This window comes from Sciurus vulgaris (assembly GCF_902686455.1).
Source record: "Sciurus vulgaris genome assembly, chromosome: 12".
Taxonomy (NCBI): Eukaryota; Metazoa; Chordata; class Mammalia; order Rodentia; family Sciuridae; genus Sciurus; species Sciurus vulgaris.
In genome coordinates, this window is record NC_136473.1 from 82773562 (window position 1) to 82789697 (window position 16136).

Consider the following 16136-nt stretch of genomic DNA (forward strand, 5'->3'; position numbering starts at 1 on the left):
TCTTGAGGAATTCACGGTGGGGCAGGGAGACTCGTATTTGAAATATTTAGGCTACTACTGATAGAATGCTTTTGTTTAACAATCTTTTCAACAAATAGTATTTTTCTTTGCATGATCAATAGTAGTAGAAAGTTTTGTTAGGAAAAAAAAAACATGAAGGATCCACATTTAGATCAAAGGATTCATATTTAGATCTAGGTCACTTTTCAAAATTGACCTAATGAGCTGGGCTTGGAGTTTAGAAAATTGACACATGAATGACAGTATGGAAAGAGACTGCTTTTTTTAGGAGCAGAGAGAGTAGGCTCCATTTTGGAGAAGCAGTTAAAGAGTAGCAGCTAGACAGCCAGTCATATGTTGGAGAGATTTCTGTGTTTTTAAGCCTGAGGGAAACGACGGAGTGGTCGGGGAAAGAATCATTGCCTCCATTTGCGCTACTGCCACACCTCTCAGGCAACCCCATGTTGTTGTAGATATTTGCCTAGATGTTTATTTACCTGGACCATTTCCCCATTTATAGTTCTTCCTTGAATAATATGCTTAGGATAAAATCCAGTCTTCCTTAATTGGTGCACAAGGTCAGCCTCAAGATGGCCCCAGAGCCTCTTGCTACTCTATACAATTTTTTTTTTCAGTACCGGGGATAGAACCCAGGGGAACTAGACCACTGAACTACATCTTCAGCCCTTTTTTTTTTTTTTTTTTTTTTTTGGTGCTGGGAATCGAACCCAGGGCCTTGTGCTTGCAAGCAAACACTCTACCGACTGAGCTATCTCCCCAGCCCCTCTCTTGCTACTCTCTCGTATCACAAATTGCAGCCCTTTTGAACCTCATTGGGTTTTTTACATGTGTAATTTATTGCAACTCTTCCCATATCCTAGTGACTGTGAGACAAAGTTCCCAGCTTTCCCAGCCTGCCCCCCATTTGCTATTCCTGCTCCAGGAGGCCCTCCCACCCACTTGGGCCAGGCCAAGTTCTTCTCCGGACCTACCACAGCACTCTATGCCCTTATAACACTCACTTCTTTATTGTCATTATTTGCCCAATTTCTCTTTTGCTTTGGACTATAAGTTCAGTGAGACCAGAAGACAAGTTTTCTATGTTTCACCATAGTCCAGAATCTATAAATAATAGTGCTTGATAAATGTTCATTCTCCTTAATTAACTATATGCCTAGAACAATGCTCGTAAATAGTAAAATTTTTGCTCAGTGATCCAAATGAATTTGGCCCTTGATCGAAAGCATACAATGCATATTAATATTATTTAGAGAATTTAAAAGTAAACATTCTTAGTAATATTATTCCTTGTGGTATACTGCATACAGCCATCCATGGCCTGCAAATAAAACCTCGTTTGGCTGAGCCATCAGACACAGGAATCTGGCTCTCAGGAACTGGCAATCATGAAGTATTATTCCAGATTACCTGCAGTATGTGGTTTCCACACAGGACGGCTCCCTGCTGGAATTTGCATGCCCTAGATGTGCCAATGACCTGCTAAAGCAAAATGTCTTGCTTAGCTCCACCCCATCCTGTTTCTCTTGGAAGAACCTCCTTCTGGTCCCCCCCTTTGTCTGTACCGCTATAAATAAACCAAACTTGTTCTTCCCTGTTGTTCGAGCCAGACCCTTTAGCATGGCTCAGCCCCACATGCCCCCTGATTCAAAAGATAATTATCTCCTGTGGTTTTTTCCTATTAAATAAATTTCTTAACCATTAATTTACAGCCAGCCCATCCCTCTGACAGGAACCCTTTCCCTCGCCAACACGGGACAATGCAAAAGTATACAACTACTGATCTTATGGTTTGCCTTTTCTTTTTTTAGGAGCAGGAGTATGATGAAGAATAGAAGAATTTCTGGTTGTTTACATGACATGCAAGTCCACCCAATTCAGAATTTGCATTCTTCTCATACATCAGGTATTTTTTTCAAGTTTTCTGTATCGTAAGAAAAGCACCAAGTCCTGGCTCTACCACTTGCTTCATGTTCTTGTGCAAATCATTTCATTTCCTAGAACTTCTGTTTCCTCTGTAAAATAAGGAGGGTGGGTTGGACAGCCTCTTCCACTTCTTAAAATTCTGTATGCTGTGATTTATTTTAAAACTTATTAATAGATTGGCAATTCAAATGTCGAAGACACATATGTTTATAAGTGAATAAAAAATTATTTCACTCAGAAGTGAAAAAGACAAAACACAAAGATTATATATTATGTACTATGATTTGCATGAAGGGTAAAAGCAAGATGTATACATAGATTCTTATAAATGAATAAGATCTCTCTGAAGAATTACTGTATCCCCCCAGAGTCAGTTGGGGAATAGGGTCAGGACAGGTGAAGAGACTTTCCTTTTACTGCATACTCTTTGGTTCTTTCTAAATTTTGTGTAAGGCATATGTTATCTATTATAAAATTACTTTTCTTCTCTTTTTTTTTTTTTTTGGGTTGTGTGTTTGTGGTGTGGAGAATCCAACCCAGGCCTCACAAATGCTGAGCAAGTGCTCTACTAATGAGCCACATCTCCAGTCCTCCTCCACTTTAATTGACAAAAATGTTTAGGGGCATAACTCAGTGGTAGAGTGTACTTTTTTAGCATGTGCAAAACCCTGGGTTCAATCCCCAGCACTACCAAAAAATAAAAATAAAAAAAAAAAATAAAAGCTATAGAAATTATTTCTCTGAATAATTATGTCATACCAATATTCATTATAACATTAACTTATATATAGAAGAGAGGCTACACTATAAATTTGTATGTAGAACTACCTATATAATTAAATTTTAAAAACTACTTCCAGTTGGGTGTGATGATGAGCACCTAGTCTCAGCTACTTGGGAGACTGACACAGAAGCATTCTTTGAGCCCAGAGTTCAGGGCCAATATGGGCAACACAGTAAGACTCCATATCAAAAAAGAACAGGACAGGGCTGGGGATATTGCTCAGTTGGTAGAGTGCTTGCCTCGAATGCACAGAGCCCTGGGTTCAATCCCCAGCACCCCCCCCCCAAAAAAAAAAGATGGAAAGAAAAAAACAAAAAACCTACTACACAACAATAAAAATCAAGGAATGAGTGATTTACAGAGTCACCTAAATGAATCACCAAAACATAATGCTGAGTGACAGAAGCCAGATATGAAAGAATACATGCTGTTGATTCTATTTATATGAAGTTTAAGAACAGACAAAACTATGGCTTCTGTCACAATAGATTATAGTAGTTGAGAACAGAATAGTGCTTACCTCTATTTCTGGGTATTAACTGGGAAGAGGAAACCTGGTGATGGTGAAAATGTTGTGTGAACTGATCTAAGTGGGGGTTACACAGACACGTACATATGTTAGAAAAAAAAAAAAAACAAGCTGTGCACTAAAGATATGTGTACTTTGTAGTTTATGAATTTTATCTTAGTAAATAGAAAGTTTTAACATTACTGTGTAATAATCTATTTAATAAAGGTCCTAAGGAATATGAGTAGCCATAAAAGGAATTATATCTCATGTTGACTATAAAGAAAGAAGGGTCTCCTTTCTTATCATAACATTATCTTTTAAAGAGATGATTATGATCCTACTTATTTAAGGTAGAACAAAATATGCTGTAGATTTTTTTTAATTTATCAGAAAAATAAAAAGATATATATCTTGTAGCAGCTTACTTATTCATTGTTGTTTGAGAGTCAGATGTCTTACAAAAGTAATTTTCAGAAGTCTATTAACCACGAATGGAGGAAGGAGGGACTGTATAGAGGGAAAAGAGGGGTGGGAGGGGTGGAGGGTAAGGAAAAAATAACAGAATGAATCAAACACCATTACCCTATGTAAATATATGATTACACAAATGGTATGCCTCTACCTCATCTACAAACAGAAACAAGTTGTACCCCATTTGTTTACAATAAAATAAATAAATAAATAAAAAGTCTATTAACATGTAGCTTTGAATTTGGTAACTTTTTTTTTCTTCTTTCCACATCAAATTCTTATCTTTGAGCTGATATTTCCCACCCTATCCCTTTATTCTACCTCCCTTTTAGGTTACTCTTCTAATCACATGTAGAGTAGACCAGAAAACTACTGTTTGCATATTGAACAAGAACCATTATACTCATATGTTAGCACTGCAGGATAAAGTTATTTCTGGAGGATCCAAATGAGCTCTTTCAAGCCTTTCTATTTACTTCTGGTTTGGACAGTGCTTAGAAAATTAATGGTTTCTAGAAGTCTAACTCCCAGAGGTATGCTGTATTAACTGTAGATAGCTCATTACTTCTGCCTGTCTGGGTCATATCATACACCTTGAGAAACAACTCTTATAAAGCAGAGGTACTGAGACATTTCTTCTTATATAGTTGATTGTTGCCAACTTTTCCAGTTTATGAATTAAACACTTTCTAATTTTATGTAATTACCATTATTTCATCAATTTAGAGTTCCTCAGGTATAAGGGAAAATTAATCCCTATCACAAAGTAAGTAAACCAATGGGTTCATGGGTTGTTTGAATTCTCTGTTACCTACCTGTGGTTAAAGAGCTGCTAACCCTGTGAACTGGTGCAATTGAGGGGTTAATTTTCACTTTTCACTTTGGCATGTAGAAATAAGGATGTATTGGAATTAGAACACTATTTTGAAGTTACCGGCTGATGATTCTATAATATGCCTGCATTAATACATTTGTTTGAAAGTATAGTACCTGAAAACTAGGCTTATGACTATTTTCTGTTTGATGTAGGCTTAATGGAGAAATCAAGCACCATTTGTTCAAATTCGGCAGAATCATATCTCCCTGGAATTTGCAAAGAATTGATTGGCTCATCAGTAGATTTTCTTGGACAGGGTTATGATGAAGAAAAAACTATAGCAGATAGCCTGATAAATAATTTTCTTAAAATTTATAATGGGCTGTTTGCCATTTCCAAAGCCCATGAAGAACAAGATGAAGAAAGTCAAGATAACTGTAAGCAATCCCACTGCTTTTTCTAACTCACATGATGATTATTTTCTGCACATTATACTTTGTTTTTTGAATGATTATTTGACATATCCAGCAGGCATCTTTTAAAATGTTAAAATGTTTTACTAGTGATCATATGTGGGTTCTTTTATTTGGAGATTATTTCTTCCAATAATCTATCTTTCTTCTTTCAAAGTGTTCTCTTGTGATCGAGCAGCCCAGTCGCTTATTATCCAAATTGCTTGTGCTTTTGAGCAGCTTGTGGTTTTAATCAAACACTGGCTGAGTGATTTTCTACCTTGTACTGATGTAGCAACATTTGAAGATGAATTGAGACAAGAAGTTAAAAAACTGGGAGGCTACTTACAGTTATTTTTACAGGTAAATTGATTCCTTAGTATTATTTGATGCATTCATTTATTCAATATTTATTGACTTTCCACTAGCTGCATCTTCCAAAAATTAGATCTGTAGTATTTTTAAGAGGTGCTTTTTGTTTTGAAATCCTATGACTGTGGATGTTTGTAATTGATTTGTTGTACCAGGACTTACATGGTTCTCTGTGTACCAGTGATCTTAAGTGATTTACTCATTTAATCTTCATAAGAACCCTAAAAGTGGTACTGCTATCACTGTTTTATAAGTAATGAAATGGAGGTTCTGGGAAGATATGTAGCCCATCTGGTGTCACATAACTGATCAGATGTGAACATGAAGTTGTATTTTAACCCATACTGTCTTGGGCCCAGAGTTCATACTGTACCATTATTCTCTGCTGACCTTCACTAATGGGTACAGGTAAGAGAAGCAGTTGTGAAGGGAAGCAGTCTAGCTCTGTCATGGGGAGAGAAGTAGTCTTGCTCTGGCTATGGATTGAGTTTCAGCTCATGCTGAATTAGTTATAAGCCCTTCTATGGTGCCTAAAACATGGCCCTTGAATTCATGGTCTGCTATGATGGAACTCCACCCAAGTTCAGTGCAGCAGGGTGGAAGAAGTGACAGAGCAGGAAAAGATCAAGCATGCCTTCTTTTTTTTTTTTTTTTTTTTGGTACTGGGGATTGAACCCAGGGGAACTTTACCATGGAGCCACTCCCCACCCCTTTTAATTTTTTTATTTTGAGACAGGGTCTCACTAAGTTCTTAGGGCCTTGCTAAGTTGCTGAGGCTGGCCTTGAACCTGTAAGTCTCCTGCTTCAGCCTCCCAAATCACTGGAATTATACTATTTGTGCTTTCTTTTGATGGAAGTTTCTGGAAATTACCATAGGATTCTCTATTTTATATAGAGAACCAAGGATGGAGAGCCAGGTGGCTTGGAGGGGAAGTTGGGTTGAGCCCATGAAAATCTTATGTGAAGCTGGCAAAACTGGGGTACTGACTGCACTTTCCAGTGAAGTATGGTTTGAGAATCCTTACCTTGTAGCAACACAGTTAGCATCTTCCAGAAAGAAGGGCCAGAGAAGTATTCTAAGAGCTGCTGCAGTGGGCAGGGAACAAAAAGAACAGTTTGTGAGAAGCTTCCCTATGCCTTTAGATATGTGTGCTCTGAGTGCATGTGGGAAGCTCCCCCGCCCTTCTTTTTTTTTTTTTTTTTTTTTTTTTTTGAGCTGTAAGGGACATTTTTCTTTGTTTAGCTTTTTTAAATTGTTAGAACATTATAGTTATACATAGTAGTTGGGTTCATTTTGACAAAATCATACATGCTAGCAACTTGTTTCAATCACCATCCCCACCCTTTTCCTCCCCTCCCTCCTCCTCCATTCTCCCTCCTCTGATTTATTGATCATCTTTTCACTCCTTTATTTATTTTTGATTGGTACTTTCTACATGTGTATAAAGGTTAAGTTCCCTTTGGTACCTTTGTATATGCATGTAGCATGATTTTGTTAAATTCAATCCATATTTCCTCTCATTTCCCCCCTCTCCCTTCCTCTCATTCTCTACCTTCCACTCTACTTATCTTCCCTATATATTTATGTTATCTAATCCCCCCGCCCCATTGCCTCCTTTCCCTTATTTTTCTCTAGCTATGGGAATCCTTTAGTTTGAAGATTTTGGATTTTTATCTTTTTCTCCCTTTTTTCCTTCTTCCCTGAGAAAAGAAAAACACTATCTATTAGATGCTTGTAAGGACAGGAAAAGTTGAAAGGCAAAAGGCCACCACTTTGTTCCTTTCTTTGCATTCACTTATCAATTCTCTCTCTTATCTACTTATTTCTCACTTGCCCTATGTCTCCTAGAAGTGTGTAAGGTCTTGGAGAGGAGAGTCTGCTATATCTTATTCATACTGTCACCTTCAGTAGCCATAGGGCTGCATGTTTCTGGTTCTATCATATGTCATTATGTCAAGGAATGCAGAATTTATTTTCTTTGGATTATTTATTTTTTTATTTTTGATGCTGAGGATTGAAGCCAGCCCATGCCAAGCATATATTCTACCACTGAACCACACCCCATTCCCTATCTAGTCTTTAGCATCCCTTTATAATCTCATGAATCTGACACACTGATCTGTTTTTATCTTGTAGGGATGCTGTTCAGATATTTCATCAATGGTAAAAGAGGCTCAAAATAAAGTGATCCAAATTATACAACAAGCTGTTAAGTATGTGGGACAGTTAGCAGTTCTGAAAGGGAACAAGCTGTATTTTCTGGAAAATGGTAACAATAAGTCTGCCAGTATCCAGGTAATTTGTCAGCGTGAGTTTTGAAAGACTTGATCAGAGGGAACATTAGAGCTTTTTATTTTAGTGTCACTAAACATAAAAGGTACATTTTATTTTTCAAAATAATTTGTATTTTTGTTTGGCAATGAGATTTAAAATTGTTCCAGTCTAAATTGATTAAGTATACCCGATGATTTTACAAACCTTACTTTGCCTTTTGGGTCCTTGGTTTGATCATGGCCACCTACCATGGAAGGTTTTCTCACCCAATCAACATATGAAAACTTCTGTCATTCTAGAAAATTTATATTTACTTGCTTTTATCACTTATGCTAAAGAAAACACAATGTTATGTTAGAATGTTACTGTGTTTCCAGCAAAATAGTGTCCTTCCTAAGATGATAAACATTCTTTACATGTTATATGTGAAATACTAAATAGTTCTGCTAATTTGATTTCCTAGTAGACTCTTAGTTCTTAGTCTAGCTTTAGTTGAACTTAATAATAACTCAATTATCTTATATTTAAAAAAAATTTTAAAAATTGAATTTAACACAGTTAATGCTTGAACATTTTTCCTAGGAGGATTTCATGGGTGCTATTTGTGATGGTGTAGGCTCAGGAATGAAGATTCTATTAGATTCTGGACTGGAAAAAGCAAAAGAATTTAAGCATGACCTCTTAAGGCAGTGTGTACAAAATGAGGTAAGATGAACAAAAGAATGTTCTATACCAGATAATTATAAAGTTGATTAAAAAATAGTTTAATGCAGTGAATATGATTTTTATAAATTTTTATATCTTAGTTTGTGTTGGATTATTTTTTATTGAAGGGACCAATGATACCATTATGTCATGATGATCTTTCCCAAGTTATTCTTGAGTTGCTGCAGCCTTTTAACCTTTTGCTAGCTGTCACAGCTATTTGCAGTTAGAGTTCAGTCCAAAGATACACTCCTAAGCAGAGCAGAGTATGGTAGTGACACCTAGTGTTCATTCTCTGGTTGTCTTTTTCTTCTTTATTTTTGTTTAGGTCCCCACTCTTCCATCTTAGAATGGAAGCTAACATTTCTTTTTCTTTGTTTCCTTTCCACATTGTTTTATTGGTGTATTATTATAGTTGTGTATAATGATGGGATTTGTAGTTACATATTCATAAATGCACCTGATTTAACGATATAGTTCGTCCGATATCCCTCCCCAGTGCTTTCTCCCTCCCTCCAGAGTCCTCCCTCTCTGATCCCTTTCTTCTACTAATCTCCCTTTGATTTTCACTAGATCCCTGCTCCCCCACCTTTCTTTTCCTTTTTCCTCTCTAGCGTCCACATATGAGAGAAAACATATGACCCTGTCCTTCTGAGTTTGTCTTATTTTATTTAACATAGTGGTTTCTAGTTCCATCCATTTTCCCGCAAATGACATTATTTAATTCTTCTTTATGGCTGAAAAAAACTCCATTGCATATGTATACCACTCACTTTCTTTATCCATTCATCTGTTGATGGACACCTAGTCTGGTTCCATAGTTTGGCTATTGTGAATTGTGCTGCTGTAAACATGGGTATGCATGTATCACAGTAGTATGATGACTTTAGTTCTTTAGGAGTGGTACAGTTGGGTCATATGGTGGTTCTGTGCCTAGTTTTTGAGGAACCTCCATACTAATTTCTGTAGTGATTGTACCACTATGGAAATAGTGTTCCTTTTGCTCACGTCCTCTTCAGCATTTATTACTGTTTGTATTCTTGATGACTGCCATTCTGACCAGTGTAAGATGAAATCTCAGGGTAGTTTTGATTTGCATTTCCCTAATTGATAATGATGTTGAATATTTTTTCATATATTTGTTGACCATTTGTATTCTTTTTTTTTTTTTTTGAGAAGTTTCTGTTTAATTCACTTGCCCATTCATTAATTGGGCTATTTGGTTTTTGAATTGAAGTCTTTGAAATCTTTATACATTGTAAATATTAATCCTTTGTCAGAAAAGTAGCTAGCAGAGATTTTCTCCAATTCTGTAGGTTCTTTCTTCACATTTTTAATTGTTTCCTTTGCTGTGCAGGGAAACAGACGTTTCTTGATCCAATTATCCTGAACTAAATGTTTTTCTGGGGGCATTCACATCAGTGATTTTGTATCAGAACATTAAGCTGCTCTCCTACTTCCAATTTAGCCTTGAATAACTTACCTGTGCCTCAGTTGTTCTGTTTTAAAGGTGGGGACGATCATATTTATTCCATAAAATTATTCTGAGGATTATATGAGAATAAGAAGCAGTGTCTTCAAGAATGCTAAATATAGTGCCTGGCAAATCCTGTCACCCATCTTGCTTGCACATGTTTTTTTTTCTCTGTGTATCTGCCTCTTGCACTTTGTGCATTTTGTATCTATCACTGGAATTCTGTTTGTAGAATTTTTCAGTCAATAAATACAAAAGGGTATAGAAATAAGTTAATGAAAGTGAAGATGAAATAAAGTATGTGAATGTGCTTATTAATAAGCTGTTAAAGTAGGTGTAGATGTTAACTTTGTTTTTGTTTTGAGGAAATAAACAGAAAACGGATCAGGCCTATCTTATATATAATTTGTATTAACTGCCTTTTCATGCAGAATTCTATCCAACTTCTCATTTCTCTACCTTCTTCCAAAGTTATACTTTGTTGTTTGTGGTGAAATTTTGTTTTATATTCTTATACTTAAAATGTATAAGAACCTCCAACAGAAAAAAATAGAATATTCAAAGAAATTGGCTCAAAATAGGCTCAAACATACAAGGCATTGGAGTCACATTTTAAGGCTGCAGTCACTAGGAAAAAAGAATTTGGATTTTTAAAATTTATTATACCACATAGAGCAAATTCTGAGTTTTACCTAGGGAAGAATTCTGTTGGTAAAGCCAGTTAGATACTTAAACAGAATCCCCTGGCAGAAATTAAAGCTACACATTAGAGGGCAGCATTGAGCAATGTAAAAGCAAAGGTTTAGGATTTGAGTTGGAGCGCCCACCCTGGTTCTGAGTCTTAGGAGTTAAGACCGAGGGGCAGTACCATATGAAGCGTAAGGCCATAATTGAGAATCAAAGAAGAAAACGTTTGGAAAGTTCTTAAAGAATATTTTCTGGATGTGTTAGTCACCTCACTTCCTTCCAAGGGAAGTTTTAGAAATTTTATTCATATAAACATTTAAATAAAAGGCAGATTCTATTAAAATCAGAGAGTGTCTATATTTAATACACAAATCCATGTGCAATTTATTTTTAAAGAAATTTCACTTATATGATCTAAATACTCTCAAGCAATCCTAGAGATAGAATTTCAATCCTCTGGCTTCTAGACTAGAACTTTTCCCCCTATCTGGTACCATCCAATTCCAGTTTTTACATTTCTTAATGATTGTTTGTACAATAAAATATTTTAACATTCTCCACAGGTTACTAAACAGATGAAAGATAGTGCCATGGGATTGATCAGCTCTCTTGAAAATATCTTTTCTGAATGGAAAAAAGTAAGAAAAGCTTTAAATTGTTTTCATTTTATTTTGTTTAGTATATTTAATCATTTTACTTGGTTCAACTGCAGATATTTTTATTTCATTTTTTTGTCCTTAGCCAGAGATAGCTCCTTAGTACATATTTAATTGAAACCTATAGTTCTCTAGCTACTTCCTCTTGGGTATCATAACTTTCTAGTTTTAGTAATAGATTTCATAGAAATTTATTAATATTAGTTATCTGTTTCTTAATAGCTACTATCAGCTTTTGTTTGGATGGTCATTCATCATAGGCTAAAATTGCTTAATAATCAGTGTGCTCCAAGATTTAAAAATGCATGTGAAGTAGACAAATTATTTTATGCTTATGCCATAGTTAAACAGAAAAATAGAAACTATGTAATCAGTATGTTAAAAATGAGAACAATTTCTATGCCATGAAATTTTTTACTTAAATAAAACAGATAGGATACAGAGTTAATTTTTTTTTTTTTTTTTAAACCAGGGATTGAACCCAGTGACTCTCAATCACTGAGGCACATCCCCAACCCTTTTTATTTTTTATTTTGAGTCAGTTGCTTAGGACCTTACTAAGTTGCTTAGGGCCTCTCTAAATTGCTGAGGCTGGCTTTGAGCTTGTGATACTCCTGCCTCAGCCTCCCAAACTGCCCAGCTTAAAGTTGAATTCTTTTTTTTTTTTTTTTTTTTTTTGTGGTGTTGGGGATTGAACCCAGGGCCCTGTGCTTGTAAGGCACGCACTTTACCAACTGAGCTATCTCCCCAGCCCCGAATTCTTAAAAATTAAATAAGTTTGTCTTTTATGGATTTGATAACAAATGGAACTGCTTTATTCCATTCACATATAACTGGATGATAGGACTTTGGTTCAAAATTAGTTGAAAAAAAGTCTTATTTTTTTGAAAAATAGTAATATTGTAATTTGGTTTTGCTTACAGAAATAGAGTTAAGCATTGATAAGGAACTTAAACTCTCTTTCTTAAAGATAATATTCTGGAAATTAATATCATACCTCCATGTAGCCTGTTACATATTTTTAAAACTATTTATTTGCACAGAAAAGTTTCAGAACTCAAGTACAAGAAGACTCTGGATACCAGAATTCCAAGAAGATATCTAATCTTGCCCCAGAATTCTTGAAGTTAAAACATTGTTTAGAGAAAACCATTCAAGTTATTATTTCTGCACTGAGAGGTAAATGCTCTAAAGTAGAATTTGTAATCAGAGTAATATATTTTAAGGACTCTTAGACATTTTGCCTTTTCTTTCTTAGCCTAGCTCACTAACTAAAACCCACTGAGTACTGTTGCATTGATAATAGTTATTACCAGCACAGGAACTTGTATAATCAAGTGGGGACCTAACATGCATGTGAGCACTTCTGCCTACATAATTGCTTATATAGCAGATAAACACTTTAGCAGAATCATAGTGACTAGTTTATAATTGTCTTGATAAGAGTCACTTTGCCTTAAGGCATATCTGGAATCATAACAGTCATAAATACTTGACAAAAACTGGAAAGGGTAATTAACTCTTTCTTCTCCTTTTGCCTAGGATGCCACACTGATATACATCTTCTTAAGAATTGTGTTGAAACTATTTGTAACTTGACGAGTGATGTTCACAATGACTTCAGGGACCTCTCCACTTCCGTCGATAGCTGTGAGAAGCAAATACAAGCGAGTCACAGGAAACTAGAATCTCTAACTAAGTCACTTCTCTTATGTTTTGAATCTGAAGAAAGACCTGATTTGTTGAGACCTCAGGAATTTTGTAATCAAGACACTGGAGAAGAAGAGGAGCAATCCAAATCAAGTAGGACTGACTGCAATAGGAATAAAGGTGTACCAAAGTATGTCTACGAACTGCAGGACAATATGTCCCCGGCAGTGAGCTCGGAGGGATGCATGCCCAGTAGGATTCAGTGGGTGTGAGTGCCAGCACATAGGCACTTGGTGATCATCCATGAAAAAAAAAGAAAACTTGGTAGGCAGTTTTCCTTATGCAGGAGAATATGAAAAGAAATCAGTGTATTTATTTCAAAGAAGTCCAGTCTGTTGATGACCTTACACTGAGTGTGGACAAGATAAGCATTATGGAATCATTTCAAAATGCCAAAATGTGCACTCAGAATTTTCTCAGCTGACAATTTTAAATGGGTGTTTGCTATATTGGAACATTTAGCCAAGAGAATGAAATTAGGAATTCAGGACCGAGTGAATGGTTGTGTCTTTCAGTTTTTCAGTTGTCTTGAATTTTATGTTTAACACTGATATACCATCTCTTGTGCTTCGTCAGTGTGTTTGTACATGGTTATTTTTTCATAAATGGTGGAAACATGAATAATCAGTATACCTTTGGGCCTGTGCATTCTCTTCCCTGCAAATAGCTAGGATGAGATTTATGGTGAAATTGCCAATACAAATTTAACCAGACAGTTTATTTGCATTCTTAAATCTAAAACTTTTTCGAAGAGTTAACTGGTTTCCCATTTTTAATACTATACATGTTTGAGGCATGATTTCCTATTTCTTTACAAATTATAAATATTACCTAAGTATATAGTATAATTACATATTAGTAATATGATTTACTGGCATAATAATTTACTGTGTTATCTGTTTCAAAATGGGACTATATTAGAGTAATTTAAAACTAATGAAATGTCAGAATCCCATTTGGGAGATCAGAGGCTGGTTCTTTTCTTGACATTGCTTGCTTTGCTAAAGGTGTAATGAAAGGGTTTGTGTATGATCTGATGAAGATTAAAGACCCTAATTATAAACTGGGTATAACTTGTAATCCCAGCCACTTGTGAGACTGAGGCAGGAAGAGCACAAGTTCCAGGCCAACCTTAGCAACTTAGCAAGACCGTGTCTCAGAATTAGAAAAATAAAATGAAAAGGACTGGGGGTGTAGCTTAGTGGTAGAGCACCCCTGAGTTCAGTCCCCAGCATCATACACAAACACACACACACACACACACACACAAAATCCTTATTATATTTCATAGCTTTAAAAACCCTTTACCTATGATCAAGTAATAAAGATATTATTCTACTGGTAGGGTCTTCCATTATGGAAATAATCTGATAGTTTTTACCTCAAAAATATGTGTGATTTGAAAAGATACTTAGTAACTCTGCTTGAGTGACATTAGCATTTTCCTGAGAATGATTTTTTTCAGATAGATACCACCTGATATAACTAGTTGAAACCGACTGTCAGTTCCTTGAATAGATCTGATGATTTCCATGTTAGGGAGATTGCAAATCAATTCTGGTCATGGTAAATTCTGGTCAGCACTTTTACTATCAAATTTGATAGAGTATACATATACATAAGGATTTTTCCTGAAGGCTGTACTTCCTTTAAAAACTTCCTAAAGTATCAGAATAATAGTTTTCATCTTGATGTTCAATATTTAATCTTCAGTTTCTGCTTTCAAAACTCATGATTTCATTGTCAGAAACAGTGTCTTTGTAAAATATTGTGTATATATATATTTATGCTAAATAATTTGTTATACTGTATTTGACTGAATGTTGAAAACATGTGGGCTATTAAAATCATATGCTCTGAAAAGACATAAAGAGAATGCCTTTAATAAATCTTGTCAGCTTCAGAATTGTCTCTTGGTCTAAGATATTTTATTTTATTGATTTAAAAAAAATTTTACATTAACTTCTGATTCAAAAGTGCTATAATAGCTTTACATTGATGATAGCTATCTTTGTATTGCAAATCAAATAAATAGGAAGCACTAAATAAATATGACAGCTACTTAGTTTTCCTCCCTCCCTCTCTTCCTCTTGGGGATTAAACCCAGGTCCTTCCACATTCTAAGTATGTACTGTACCACTAAGTTACACCCCAACCCCCTACCTAGTTTTTTTTTTTTTTTTTTTTTAAACTCTGTTGTGCCTCCCTTTAGTTGTTTATGCCTGAAATAGATTTATTTCCATGTGCTGTTGTGGAAAGAGCATGAGTTTTGGAGTTGGACATATTTTTCACACATTTGGAATGTGGATCTCAGGCTGCTAAGTAATTTACAAAACCTTAGACAATTACTGTCTTCACACTCCTTTTCTCATCTGCAGGAAGAAAAGTAATACCTACCTCATGGACTGTTTGTGAGCATTAAATGAGAAAAACGTAGGAATAACTCCTGGAGAGTAATTGATTTCTGGTAAGTGTCACTGTCCATCCTTTCTTCCATTACTAATTTCTGAACCCTTATTAAGTGTAGGAGATCACACTTGGCACAAGTGCATACCATTGTACAAAGTTTTATTGCAGTCCTTTAAACATGGTGTATTTGAAAATATATCTACCAACATTTTGATCCATGATAATAAACTGAAGTAAAGATAAATAAATGATATCTCACTACTCTTAAGTAACATATAGTGTGATGTGTGTTCTCCATGGGACCTTTCTGAGTTTTTTAGCAAAAAAAAAATTGTTTTATTTTGTTAGCTGACTAGAATACTTGAAATTGCTAAGCCTGACTATATGCCAATAAGCATTTTAAGTTGTTGCCTACGTATGGAAGATGAAAATTCACTTCTCCCAGAGGGGGAAAGGTGTAGAAATTAGTAATTTGGTTCATTTCAAAGAAAGCAGATGTGCCCAGCTTTCTGCGCTTGATTCAACAGGTAAGTTTGTACTCTGTGTCTTGTAAGTTATGGTCATTGCATGATGTAATCAATGCCGAGTTTTTTCATCTTCCTTTGACCAATATGTATGGAATTCTTAGATGTGGAATGTAGCTATTTGGTTCATTTTAATATCACCTGGTAGCTGGGTTTATTCACTTATTCCAACAATTATTTACTTAATGCTTGGTACATCTTTGGTGTGAAGTCACAGAGACCTGAGAAAGATTAGATTGCCTTGTGTCATGGACTTCTGAGAGACCCAACTTGTTGGACCCCCGTTGTTTACAACACTATGCTAATTCAGAAGACCTCTAGACACACTGAACACAGGAAACACCA

At 35.5% G+C, this 16136-nt stretch overlaps 1 protein-coding gene across 5 annotated transcripts in view; it reads left to right on the plus strand.

The window, feature by feature from the left end:
• Positions 1-14752, plus strand: part of KIF14 (kinesin family member 14) — a 57738-nt gene extending 42986 nt beyond the window's left edge. For all 5 annotated transcript variants that reach the window (XM_079106051.1, XM_079106048.1, XM_079106049.1 and 2 more), the window contains 8 exons: positions 1830-1924; positions 4740-4964; positions 5158-5342; positions 7489-7647; positions 8209-8331; positions 11056-11130; positions 12192-12327; positions 12691-14752. In XM_079106051.1, the coding sequence (XP_078962177.1) occupies positions 1830-1924; positions 4740-4964; positions 5158-5342; positions 7489-7647; positions 8209-8331; positions 11056-11130; positions 12192-12327; positions 12691-13070 (1378 nt within the window). In that variant the 3' untranslated portion in view covers positions 13071-14752. The remainder of the gene's footprint in view (positions 1-1829; positions 1925-4739; positions 4965-5157; positions 5343-7488; positions 7648-8208; positions 8332-11055; positions 11131-12191; positions 12328-12690) is intronic.
• Positions 14753-16136: the final 1384 nt, after the last annotated feature.